We start from the raw sequence: 12248 nt of genomic DNA on the forward strand, positions 1-12248 counted from the left end.
AATGGTTGTGTTTGCTGAGGCTTACAGTAAAAGCACACTTGTTAAAAGGATCTACTCTTGACTCTTCGTTGCTCCCCTGAAGGCAGCATTCAGAGAACTGGGGGATGCTGAGGAGAAATGAGCAAGAAGGCACAGCTGGAGTATCGTCCCACCTCCAGGCTCCTTTGGGCACGCAGAATTCATGTCAACCAGGAATAAATTGCAAATTGCTCCCCATTCCCACCTTTCTCCACCTTCCGGTGCCAGTGGCACCTTTTGCCAGATCACGCTTGCCTACGTTTACGCCCTATTTTGACGGGCGTCTAGTACAGCTGGTGAATGGCCAAGAAGTTACAAGGCAGAGGAGGATCTTGCAAACGCCCTGCTCATTTCAGAGGGACTCGTGACGACGCACAGGATGGGAAAGCTTTCCTCCCTTTCAGAAAACCACCCTTCTGTGCCCCACACCAGGACAAGGCACCCAAATAATGAGCCAGCACTCCCCGTTGTTACAAAATCTTGTATTAATCATCTCCCTTCACTTTCAATATAACGCTGATATGAAACATAGTCATGATTCCTAGTTACATGGGAGGAAAATGAATAATAAATTTTGTAGCAAGTTGAAATCACAAGGGTGCTTCACCAGTAATAACAACAATTTGAAAACTATACAAAGAAATCACAGCAACCCCGAACGGTCGTGTCCCCTCCTCCCGCGTAATGAAGCCGATTCATGTAAGCAAACATGCGATGCCCATATATGACAAATTTCCTTTTTAAAAAATATGCATTGCTTGGCAACATTAACTAGGCAAAAATATTTCTTTGTGCACTAATTTCATACGGGGGAAATACACTCTTCCCCCCAACCCAAGAGAAAAGAAAAGAGATCCAGACTAATATGCATGCATGCACTAACAGAGGGCTTTTTCGCTTTTGCCGACAGCTGGCATGCAACGGAAAAGGACCGCCAAGCCTTTTCATTTGCTTACAGTAGGCATAAATACGTAAGGGTTATATATTAATAAGGGAGGAAATATTCTGTTGTGGTTTTTTGTTTCGTTTTTAAACATTTATTAACATTCCTGTTTTCTTGCAATTCCTCCCAGAGGAATTCACATTCACCTTTTAAGTAAAGATTAAAGGAATACAAAAAATAAAACTCACTTTGCAAACTCTTAATGACTTGTATAAAATCAACTTCAGTGTTATCATTGCTGTGTGCAAATAAGACTTCCCTACAAGTTCTACTCTTTCTACTACTTCTTCAAAAGAGACTTGGGGGGGCGGGAGGGGCCCTGCTGGTCAGCCGGACTCGATGTCCCGAGAGGCGAGGCGCCAGCACAGAAAACTCTCTCCCCTCTGCAGGGTTTAGCACAAAGACAGGCTGTGCCCAGGCACCACGGTGCCTTGGCTCGGATGCGTCTTGGGACGCGTTTAACAAAAGGACACCAGGAAGGGAACACCTAACGAAGCCCTGCGGAACCGACGGAGAGAGGACGCTGACGAGGGATATGCTTAAGGGCAGATTAGGAGGTGGCCGTGGTGCTTCGCGGCTGGAGCGGAACGAAGTCCTGTTGCCGGGCGTCTCCAAGCCTTCCAGGTGCGAAGGATGACAACTCTGTCATCCCTTCCTCAATGGGGTGGCCTACAGGTGCAAGCTCCATGCGCAGAGCAGTTCAGGGAGCTGGGCCGGCACTGGCTGGGGCACCACCTCCCTCCCTCCCTCCCTCGGAGATCCCACGAGCACAGCTGGAGCTGGGTGGGCGCCCTCCGGGCTTTGGGCAGCCGCAGGGGCTCTTTGTGCCTGGGGACAGCGAATGACACCTCAAAAGAAAGGCTTGTTTTCCTCCGTATCATTCCTTCTGGGCCCCACCGGGAGAAGAGGGGAGAAAAGGCACTGCCGAGGCCCGGGATCGGGGGGTCTCAAGGGGGTTTTTGCGAGGGCCGCTGTGATCAAAGCAAATGGTTTGTGGGCAGGTGGCCGCCGTGGGCACCTTGACCGTGCGCAGCTCGGAGCCCACCGGCCTGCCTGCGGGGCCATGGCATGCTGGGTTCCCCTGGCGGGCCTCCGAAGGCGCCCCCCATGGAGGAACCCCAGGCCCTGAGGGGCCCGAATGAGGACGAGACCCAGGGAGGGCATCCCTTCCACGGGGGGAGCTCCGGTGGGCAAGACGGGCCGTCTGAGCAGTGCGGAGCCGCTGGGTGAGGCTGGCTGGACGGGAACGGTGGCGATGGGGAGAAACGGGCCCCTCGTGGAACACCCCCACTGGCTGCCCGGCTGGATCGCCCTCTGCACGGCACGGGTGCCCGTCCAGCCAAAGCGGGTGGCGTGATCCACGCCGCGTGCTTCCCCAGTGTGCGACACCAGGGACACTCGGAAGCGCTGGACTGGTCCGTGTTGCAGTGCCGAAGGCATCACAGTGCAAATTCCCCTGAAGCCCACCGCTTTCTTGCTGTGTCGTCCCCCAGCTTTGCCAAGGCGTGCCCCCAAATGAACGCAACAGCTGTGTCAAAACACACACAGAATGTCTCCCCTCCCCCCCCCCCCCCCACAGCCCTCATCCTACTAACACAAATCCGTTTGCATTTTTCCATTCAACAATCGTCATAAACCACTAGAAAGGAAAAGCACCAATATAAATTCCATATGTGACCATCGCATAGTAAAAGGTGTCTCTGGCCGGGCGGCCGAGATCGCAGCACATGCACTCAGGTCATGAGAGCAAGAAAGAAAAAAATAGAACTCCACACGTTTCTATGTAGTGAAATATTTTGCAATTTCTGACACTATCATATAATTGCGTATTATAAAACAGTTGCATTTGGCGAAAAATGGGTAAATACAAAATGGAAAGGCACTGCCACTTTTTTTTTAAATACTAAACATTTTGACTTCCATGGCCCTTTTGCATGCAACCTTGTTATAAATAGATTTATTTTTTCTTTAGATACATCTGGTGTTTTTTTCTTTTCATCTTCATTGTTTTCTTCTGAAATCGGTGTTCTTTACCTGCAGTCAATACAGGACTTAAGAGGGAACTTGAGTGGGCTTCACAAAGTACCTGAAGCCCCTTTTTGATTACACAAGAATCAGAAAACAACCACACACAACTCAAGACAACAATGGAGCTACACACTGCTGCACACTGCTGATCGGAAAGAAGCTCTCTTACAGGAAAGGGGAAAACAAAAGAAAACGAAGTATATGGTTGTTAATATCAGGGATTTTATCATGGTTACCAGCCATAGCAAGTTATAAGTCATATATTTATCCAAAATAATATATCTTAATAATCAGATAACCTCTGTTTTCTATATTCAGCAAAGGAATAAATACATGTTTTAGTTTTGTAAATACTTGTGAGGATTGTCCCCTTTTCTTACTCTGCCCTCCCCATTAGGATTCCCAAACAAGTGATGCTACGGGTTTCTAGACCTCTCTAGAACTGCCTCTCTCTCGGCTTCTGTCTGTGTCCCGCTTTCCCCACGAGAGCTGCGGTCGCAACCGCCCGGCGGGCCTCCACCGCAACGGATCCTGCGCGGCAGCCGGCAGGACCTTCCCAAGTGCCTGAAAAATCACTTTCCACAACTCCTTCTATCATGACAATCTTCCTTCTTTACTGCTCTCAGAATAGAACGTTTTCTTTCACCACAACCACGCATTCTGGTAAACATAAACCAAGAAATAAAAATGGTATTTTGGCACTTCATGTTAAAACGTATAAAATAAATTCTGCGTCTTTACAATACTGCATCTCGAACGCATTTACAAATCTCTCCTTTGTCTACGGCAAGGGTGGGCCACCTTGGTGGGTCCCGGGGGCACTTTCGCCCCACCCCGGAGCTCCCCGTGAGCTGCGCTTCGACACACTTCAGCATCACCTGGGGGGTGAAAAGGACGCGTGGAATTTGTTCTCGAGCTTCCGCGGCCCTTTTCACCCTTCCGCAGAGACTTGCTGCCCGACCCGTGCCACTGCGGATTTCGTCCGTGGCGCGGCAGGGCCCGGGCCCCATGGCCGGCCCTTGCCGGACAGTCTTCCGAGATGGCTGCAGATTCTGGGGGACAGTCCGTGTTTCCTCCTCCCTCCACTCCACCTATTAAAAACTAAATCACAGCAAAGGTTTGGCACTAGGTCGACACTGTCTAGGTGCCAAGGAGTTTAATTTCCCCGGCCGAACAGGGTTATGGCTACGCTGATGCAAAAAAAGAAAAACGAAATAAAACAAAGAACACTTTGCTTGCACTGCAGGTGCTTCTGGGGGGAGTTTCCCCCGGATTCCTTGCACATCCATGCTCCGTCTTTAAGCCACGTTCATGCTGGCCGAACCGTCACGGCTTCCGACCCGCAGGCCCGGGCAAGTTTTGCTCTGCAACGGAGCTGAGGACATTAACCAGGGCAGCTCGGACTCGGAAGGTGAGGCGAGGCATGATTCGGACCGATTATGAATCTCTGCTTTGGGTTCCATTGCATGAAATCCTCTGCCTCTTTACAAAACTACTTTTCCAAGCAGGTCTGGGCAACTCTGGGTGGTCCGGGGGCAGTCTCCCCGCCTCCCCTTGCCGGAACCAGACGGGTGCACCAAGATTTGAAGTGAAACTGCATTTGCTTTGTTTTGCTGCTGTGCATTGCCAAAAATCACACGCACCGCAGCCTAAATGGAGGGTGGGTGGCATGCAGGACACCCGCCTCCAATTCCCAAGGTTTTGTGGGGAGAAGCCTTGATGGGAAAACTGGTTTCAAACCAGCCTGGCACTGCAGCAGGACCAAGAGCTGAGAAGGTGCCCCGGGGAGACATTTGGGCATTTTTCTTCCACTGAAAAAGTCAGGGCAGGAACGGAAGACGACGGGCCGAGACACACACCGGCGGTCGGTCTGATGGACCGAGAAGACCCGCTCTGCGGAAGGAGCAGAGCAAGGAGACATGGTGCAGGGACCCTGAATGGGGCGTCAGCGAAATGAGCCCTTAGTCTCATGGATTGCCAAGACACTCGTGTGATGGGCTGCACCCACCCACGCCTGCCTCGAGCCATTTTCCTCTGGAGCGGTTTCTCCCTGTAGGGGGCAGCAGGACCCACTGGCAAGGGCTATGGGGAGATGATGGCAGGCACCGCGGCGCTGGTGACCCTGCAAACACGCCTTTCCTCCAGCAACCCACTGCGGGGGGCAAAGGGGCTCTCCCCCTCCCGGCTGCCCTTTCCAGAGCCTTCCAAGCAGCCACCAGAGACGGCCTCGGAGGCGGCACCTCTCCTCCAGGCCGAGCTCAGGCGGCACGGCTCGCTCCGTGCGCAGGCCTCTGCTTCTCAGCTCTCCTTCCTTTCCCAGATCCGTCTGAGCTCGCAGACTGAACCCGGTCCGGCCCGACGGGGGCGGCTGCGGGAAACCGACACCCGCCGGCACACGCTGCCAGCGCTGCCTTCCGCAAGCCACCTGCACGCAGGCACACCCGGGAGCCGGCCGCCCCCCCGCCCCCCGCTGGCCAGGCGTGCAGAAAGGCGGCAGTGTCCCCCTTCCAGCAAAAACACGCCACAGAACAAGCGCCCGATTTAGAGGCAGCGGTGCTGACTCACGCGCCTCTGTTTACCCTTCCCTCCCGCGTGGCCCTTCGGCACAGGAAGGGCACGTCCAGCTCTCCGCTGGCAGCGCGCCTCCCGTCCCTTCCCGGAGCAGGAGAGCTCTTCTCCCGGCCTGCAAACCGAGCTTGCAGCTTGCAAACGCCCAGCCGGCTAGGGTGGAAGTCGGGCCCCGAGTCCCAGGGACCTGCCCAGTGGAAGGAACGCGCTCCTCCCAGGGAACCAGGCGAGGGGGCTGTGGCTCCGCAGTCATCCGGGAAGAGCGAGTGACGTGCCCCGGCCGGCACCTGCCCCCGCAGCCCTCCTGCCCCCAGGGCAAGTGGGGCGTGGCTCCACGGGCCCCTGAAATTAGGGGGCTCAAAGCACGTCCCCCGGGGGGCAACCGGATGTTCCAATCCAACAGATGCAACCCCTGCGAACCGTGTGACACCAACACACGGCTCTCGAGGGACCCCACAAGATCAGGAAGATCCACAGCTCCCCGCAAGGTGGCCGGAAAGCCCTGGATGGCCTGAGCGCTCTGCCCCCCTGCCGACCGACCCACTCCTGGCCGCTTGGACGTCGACCGGAACTGGACCATGTGGGTACGGCGGGCCCCTGCTCTGTGAATTACGGCTTCTATCCAAGTCCTGGAAGTTCCGGCCAGCGTGTCCCTCTGGCCTTTCCTAACACTACGCACGAAGCTCCACAGGGAAAACTGGGTACGGAGAGGGGCTTTCGGTGCGGGGGTGTTGCTCACTGCCCCAGGTGTGTGGTTGCATGTTACGGTACCGAACTGAGAAGGGGGAAGGGCCCAAAGGGGGCTCGCCTGGAGAAGCCACTTCAGAGCGTTTTCTACTCCTGGGCTGGGCCTGACTCCACACACGGCAGCCGCAAAATTCTCTCTCTCACACGCGAAGGACTAGAAAGCCCCCTGCCGCCGCCTCTCCCCAGCTTCTGGCATCCTGCTCCAGCCCTTCCAGAAAAGTTGAGACAAGTCCCAAGGGCCTTCCACCCTCTCGGAGCAGCAGCTCTGCTCTGCTGCCGGGGCAACAAACACAAAATAAAAATTGTACGCGCACGCACGCACGCACGCACAGATGCCATGCAAAGGACTGGTTGCAGCAGCAAGATGAGCAGGACACGTGTCCGAGCCCCGGGTCCTCACAGGTGGCAGTAAACCTCCCCTGGGGTAGACCAGAGGCCTCACGCTGCCCCACCCCCCCGTGCACCCGCGCCGGTTATTTTGCGTCTCCTCGCATCGCTCTTGTCCCGGCTGTTGCGCCTGACAAGCTATTTCGCTGGCACATGCAAGTAAGTACAATCGCACGAGGGAACAGGGCAGCCGGGATGGGGGCATCCCACGGGGCAGGTGTGGGGCTCGGGCTGCCCCGCCCCGCCCTGCCCCGCTCGCACAGGTACCGCTTCAGGAAGAGAAGGGGAATGGAGCGCTCCGCAGATCTGACGGGCTCCTTCAGACCCAACGTCCTGTAAACAACGCACAAAAGTCAAAGCTGCTCTTTCGAATGTCGTCGAGGGGAGACGGGGGGGCCTTTCCTCTCGTTCTCTGCTTGCCCACCCCGTCCAACAGGCGAACGGCCTCTCGCGCTGAGGGCTGTGTCGGCGAAACGCAGCCAGTGCCTCGGAGGCCAGCACGCCGCGCCTCTTCCCGCACGCCCGTCGGCAGTATGCTTCCAAGTCTTGTTCCTCCTTGAGAAGGCTCCTTGTCCACTGCCCTGCTGGAGACTTCGGGCCCATTTATTACCTCGCCACTAACTAAGATACCTGCCCTTAGACGCGCTTCCACGCTACCGGGATGCCTGCCCTTAGGTGCATCGAGCTCTCCGATCTCTCTTGCTTCGTGCCACGTTTCGTCTGTCCTTGTGTGCAAAATGACCCCGAGTTCTAACCCGGGTGATGCACCGGTGAGGACCGGCGAGCCTTTCCCAAAATGAAAACAGAGCTGGACAAGAGAGGGGAGACAGAAAGGGAAGGAAAGAAGAAAACAGCAATGAAACGGCTGCAAAGTATCTCTGGGGATCCTTCGTGCGTTCAGGGATTTGTCACCCAGGTTGCCACTGGTCCAGCAGCCCACGTCTCTCATGGCCAGCATCGTCACTGCGGACGCCTCCTCCTTCTAGATCGTCGAGGTTCTATCGACACCATCTGAAAGGAAATGTCTGGAGTTAGACGCAGCGGGGCCATCCCCGCAGTGGCCCCGCTGGCGGCAGGTTCCTGCCCACGAGCCATTTTGAAAACAGGGTGGCGACAGCAATCCAACAGCCACATGCTGCCCTGCCTTTGCTGAGACCTGGCTTAGTGCTGGATCGAAACACAGCCCCACGTGCAAAACTGGTTTGCTCACCAGCTGCAAATCATAACTGGAAACCAGGGTTTGCTTTTGGCTGGTGAAGCCTATTTTGTTTAAACCATGGCTTGTCAAGGTGCCTGACAAGAACTCTGGCTTATCCCTGGCGACCTGCTGCTATCGCTTGGCTTGAAACAAAAGGCCAGACAAAAGCTGCCTGGAATGAAACCATTCTGCAGGCCGGCAAAACAGGCAGGAGAGAAACAAACCGGAAACAGAGAAAACAAGCTGTGATTTGTTTGCTTGTCTGTTTAGCCGTTCGTGGCTAAAACAACAAACCATGGTTAATATAACCTTGGCTCAGCGGTCTGTTGAAATGCGGTCACTGAGTCCAAACCCTGCTGGGAGGCTGGTGGTTTCCCTTTCCACTCCTCCAGAGAAATCTAGTTGTGTGGATCATGCAATGCGGCTTTCCAGGCTCAGTCCCCTGGGAAATACTCCAGTACGATTCTTATCCGTATGAACCGGAGCTGTGTGAATGGCTGGGAGAATGGGAGGAGCCTGGTGTTGCCTGGCTGTCTGGGGTCCGCTTGGGAGCTGCCCGCGGCCAAACCGGGTTCCAGGACAGCTACTGGGGAAGGTGGCACCAGCTTCTCCTGCCCCAGGAAGGAAGCAAGACGGCAGGCAGGAAGAAGCAGGAGAAACTGGGCTGAGCCCTTCTCTGCCCCAAACACATTCTTACCCCCATTCCATTCCATGGACGAGTGAACAGGGCTGCATGCAGAGAGAGAGGGAGAGAGAGATCTCCCCCAAACTGCCATCCCCTTCTGGGGGCGATGCTCATGCAAACCCCGCAATGGGTGACTGGAGACAAACAGAGCCCCTGAGCGGAACCTCGGGTGCCGCCTGAGACCGAGTTCCACCCCCTCTGTGCTGCTGACACTGACCGGCAGCGGGGGCTGCCCGGGTTTCAAGTCCTTATCCTGGTTCGAACAAGCCAGATGTTATCAGCCATCAGCCAGCCTGGGGTTCCGTTGATAGCTTGTGACTGATTGACAAACTATGGTTTGCTGGGGGAGATGCATCCAGACACGACGACAAGCCAGATGTTGGCAAACCACACCGCGGCTTGGCCGCACGTGTGGGCCAGGCTTGTGGGTTTACGGGCGCTATCCCTCCCCACCACTAGAATGCCTCCTGGGTAGGAGGAATACCTGGCGCAGCGGGAGGGGGAAGCCGAGGCCGCCTTCTTCTGCCACTTTTGTGACCCACACTTCTGGGTAGGAGACTTTCCCAGCCCTCCTGGAGAAGCCAGGACCGAACGTGACCTTCTGCATCAGTGCAGAAGGCAGTGGCTCTGCCACTCGGCTCTGGACCTCGAGCACGCAATAACCACCCCCGGGGCTCAGCCCTACACCTCCGCCGCGCCTTCAGGGCATCCGTGCGGACAAGCCCGGAGTGGCCGCGGAGCGACGCTCCTGTGCTGAGACCCGTCTCCTGGAGAAGCGGATCCCGGGCCAGCTGCTTTGCCCACCTGCTGCCGCTCGACCAGCTCTGGGGGCCGCCCCAGTCCTCGGAGAAAGCCGGGTGGAGAAGGCAGATGGGGAGGCCTTTGCTCCCCTCCAGAATGCCAAGTCACCGCGTGAAGCTGGCAGGAGAGAGAAAGGGAAGCCTGCTCTTCACGGCCGTGAGGCGCAGTGGACACCAGTTCGGATGTCCAGTTTAAAAAGCGTCTGGACAGAGTCTTGGAAGAAAAGGCCATGCTGGCTACCAGTCCTGAGGGCTACCTCCGGCTTCCAGTAGCTGAGCCAGCAGAAGTCAGCCGACCAGCTGCTGGGGAACATGGGTGGGAGGGTGGAGTTGCACTGACGACTCACCTGTGTGCCTCTCTCAGGCTCTGGTTGGCCTGTGTGAACAGAAAGCTCGCCCACACGGACCCCGGGGTGATCGAGCAAATGCGGATGCCTGTCCTCTCCCTGTACCTCGATTCTCCCTGACCTGGGTCTGCCGGGGATACGCCTCTTCCTAGCACTAATGCGAACAGCAGTTCCGGATAAGCCAACCCGCTGGCAGAAGGGGCGGTGTCTCGGCCCCTCCGAACGGCATGGTATTAGGGACACCAACACGAGGTAGGAGTCGGGGCATTTCCTGGCACTGCATCCCTCTTTCCAAAAAAGAACAGCGGAATCTCATCCTGAGAGCGGCGCTGCTTGACGGATCTGAGAGGGGCCGGCACAGCTCGCACCCTCACTCTTCCCAACAAGGCTGGGGCCTCGGGAAGTACCTATGCAAGGACCTCAAAGGCTGTCACAGAGAGGAAGGCCAAGATCTCTTCTTGCTGATGCCAGAGCGCAGGACACGGAATAAGCAGTTCAAGTTGCAAGAACCCAGATTCAGGCTTCCTCACTGTCGGAGCAACACGGCAGTGGGACCAGCTGCCTGGAGAGGTGGGGGGCTCTCCCACACTGGAGACATTCAGAAAGAAACTCAAAGGAGAAAAAAAAAGGTAGAACTGTAAAGGCAAAGAATAAGTAGATAATTTTATTAAATATGGCTCTTAAAAAGGAAGGGAAATTTGAATTGTTCTCCTTAAATGTTAATGGACTAAATGGACCATCTAAGAGAAGAAGGTTTTTTGCTCAACTTCAAAAACGAAAGTTAGATATAATTTGTCTACAAGAAACACATATTAAGAAACAATGTGTTAAACTTCTGGAATGTTTAAAACTGGGGAAATTGTTCGTATCTTCTGCATCGCAAAAGAAAAGAGGTTTAGCACTATATGTTAAAGAAAAATTGGACCCTTAATATATTCTTGCTGATGAGGATGGTAGGATCTTGATGGTAGAAATTACAGTTAAACTTAAAAAGGTGCTCTTAGTGGCAATATATGCACCAAATGACCATCAGGAAACTTTTTACCAAAATCTACATACGTTACTCTTACAAGGGGGCTACCAGACTGTGGGTGTAATGGGTGATTTTAATGCAATTGTGAATAAGGAAATCGATCACAAGAGCGAAAGTAAGAGAAAAACGGGTAGGAGGAGTCTTCCAAAGTCTTGTTCCAACATGACTGAAGAACTCAGATGGATAGATGCCTGGAGGCATAAAAACCCAACTTCTGCCATTATTCTTTTTATTCAAAAAGACATAGGTCATGGTCTTGAATTGATACGGTTTGGATAACTCCAGACTTAGTTCCAGATTTGATAGAAGCTGAAATGGAGACAAATGTCTGGGCAGATCATAATCCTGTATTTATATCACTGAAAGGAGCCGCAAGGACGCCCAGGTGGAGTCTAGATAAAGCGTTACTAAAAGATAAAAAATTTACAGAAGAGATAAGCAAAGAAATGCAAATATTCTTTCAAATAAACAAAGCGGAAGAAACTTCTTTACAGAATGTCTGGGATACAGCTAAAGCCTATGTCAGGGGACTGATAATAACCTACTCAGCAAAAATAAATACAAAGAAAAAGCAAGAGCGAGCAACATTAGGAGAAGAACTGAGGAAACGGGAACAAGAACTGCAGGAGGATCCAACAAAAAGAAACCTTAGGGTCCAAATGAATACTTTAAAGCACAAATTGAATCGCTTGGATACAAATGAACTTACTAAGCAAATGAAACTGGCTAAACAGAATTTTTTTGAAAATGCTAATAAACCGGGGAGATGGCTAGCATATAAAGTAAAAAAAGAAAGAGAGAAGAGACTGATTTAGAAACTGAAAGACGGAGAAGGACGACTACAGGTACAAAATACACAAATTAAGAAAATAGCTGAAGATTTTTTTGCAAGGTTATACCGGAAGGAGGAGATTTTGATCGAGAAGGTAAAAGAATACATTCGAAAGGGAGACTTACCAAAACTACCAGAAAAGTATCGAAAATTATTGAATCAAGAAGTAACAACTATGGAAATAACAGAGGCAATCATGCAACAAAAGAATGATAAAACCCCTGGTCCGGATGGGCTACCAGCTGATTTTTACAAATCTTTTGAGGGAGTTTTTGCTACATTTCTTAAAGATATATGTAATGAAGCATTGTTGAATGCTAAAATACCAGACACTTGGACAGAGGCAAGGATCACATTAATACCAAAAGAAGATATGGACTTAACACAGATTCAAAATTACAGACCTATATCATTTATTTATTTATTTAAAACATTTCTATGCCGCCCCCATCGCAACAAAGTCTTGGGGCGGCTCACAACATAATTAAAAACATATAAATAACACTAAATACAATAAAGATTAAAAAGCCCAGTAACATCTCGGCTAAAAATTTAAAATCCTATAAATACATAATAAATTAACAATTAAAATAAGTTTTAAATAAAAAGGTCTTAGCCTGGCGCCGTCGTTATTTGTTTTTCAGCGCCAGGCTAAGACCTTT

The 12248-nt window shown here is 52.8% G+C and overlaps 1 protein-coding gene across 3 annotated transcripts in view; it reads right to left on the reverse strand.

Moving 5' to 3' along the window:
* Positions 1-485: 485 nt before the first annotated feature.
* The window catches only part of SAMD4A (sterile alpha motif domain containing 4A), a 125858-nt gene continuing 114095 nt past the window's right edge, over positions 486-12248 (reverse strand). For all 3 annotated transcript variants that reach the window (XM_044436091.1, XM_044436092.1, XM_044436093.1), the window contains exon 12: positions 486-7702. In XM_044436091.1, coding sequence (XP_044292026.1) covers positions 7674-7702 — 29 coding nt within the window. In that variant the 3' untranslated portion in view covers positions 486-7673. The remainder of the gene's footprint in view (positions 7703-12248) is intronic.

The sequence above is a fragment of the Varanus komodoensis genome, unplaced genomic scaffold, assembly GCF_004798865.1.
Source record: "Varanus komodoensis strain SLA01 unplaced genomic scaffold, ASM479886v1 scaffold3, whole genome shotgun sequence".
In the NCBI taxonomy this organism is placed as follows: Eukaryota; Metazoa; Chordata; class Lepidosauria; order Squamata; family Varanidae; genus Varanus; species Varanus komodoensis.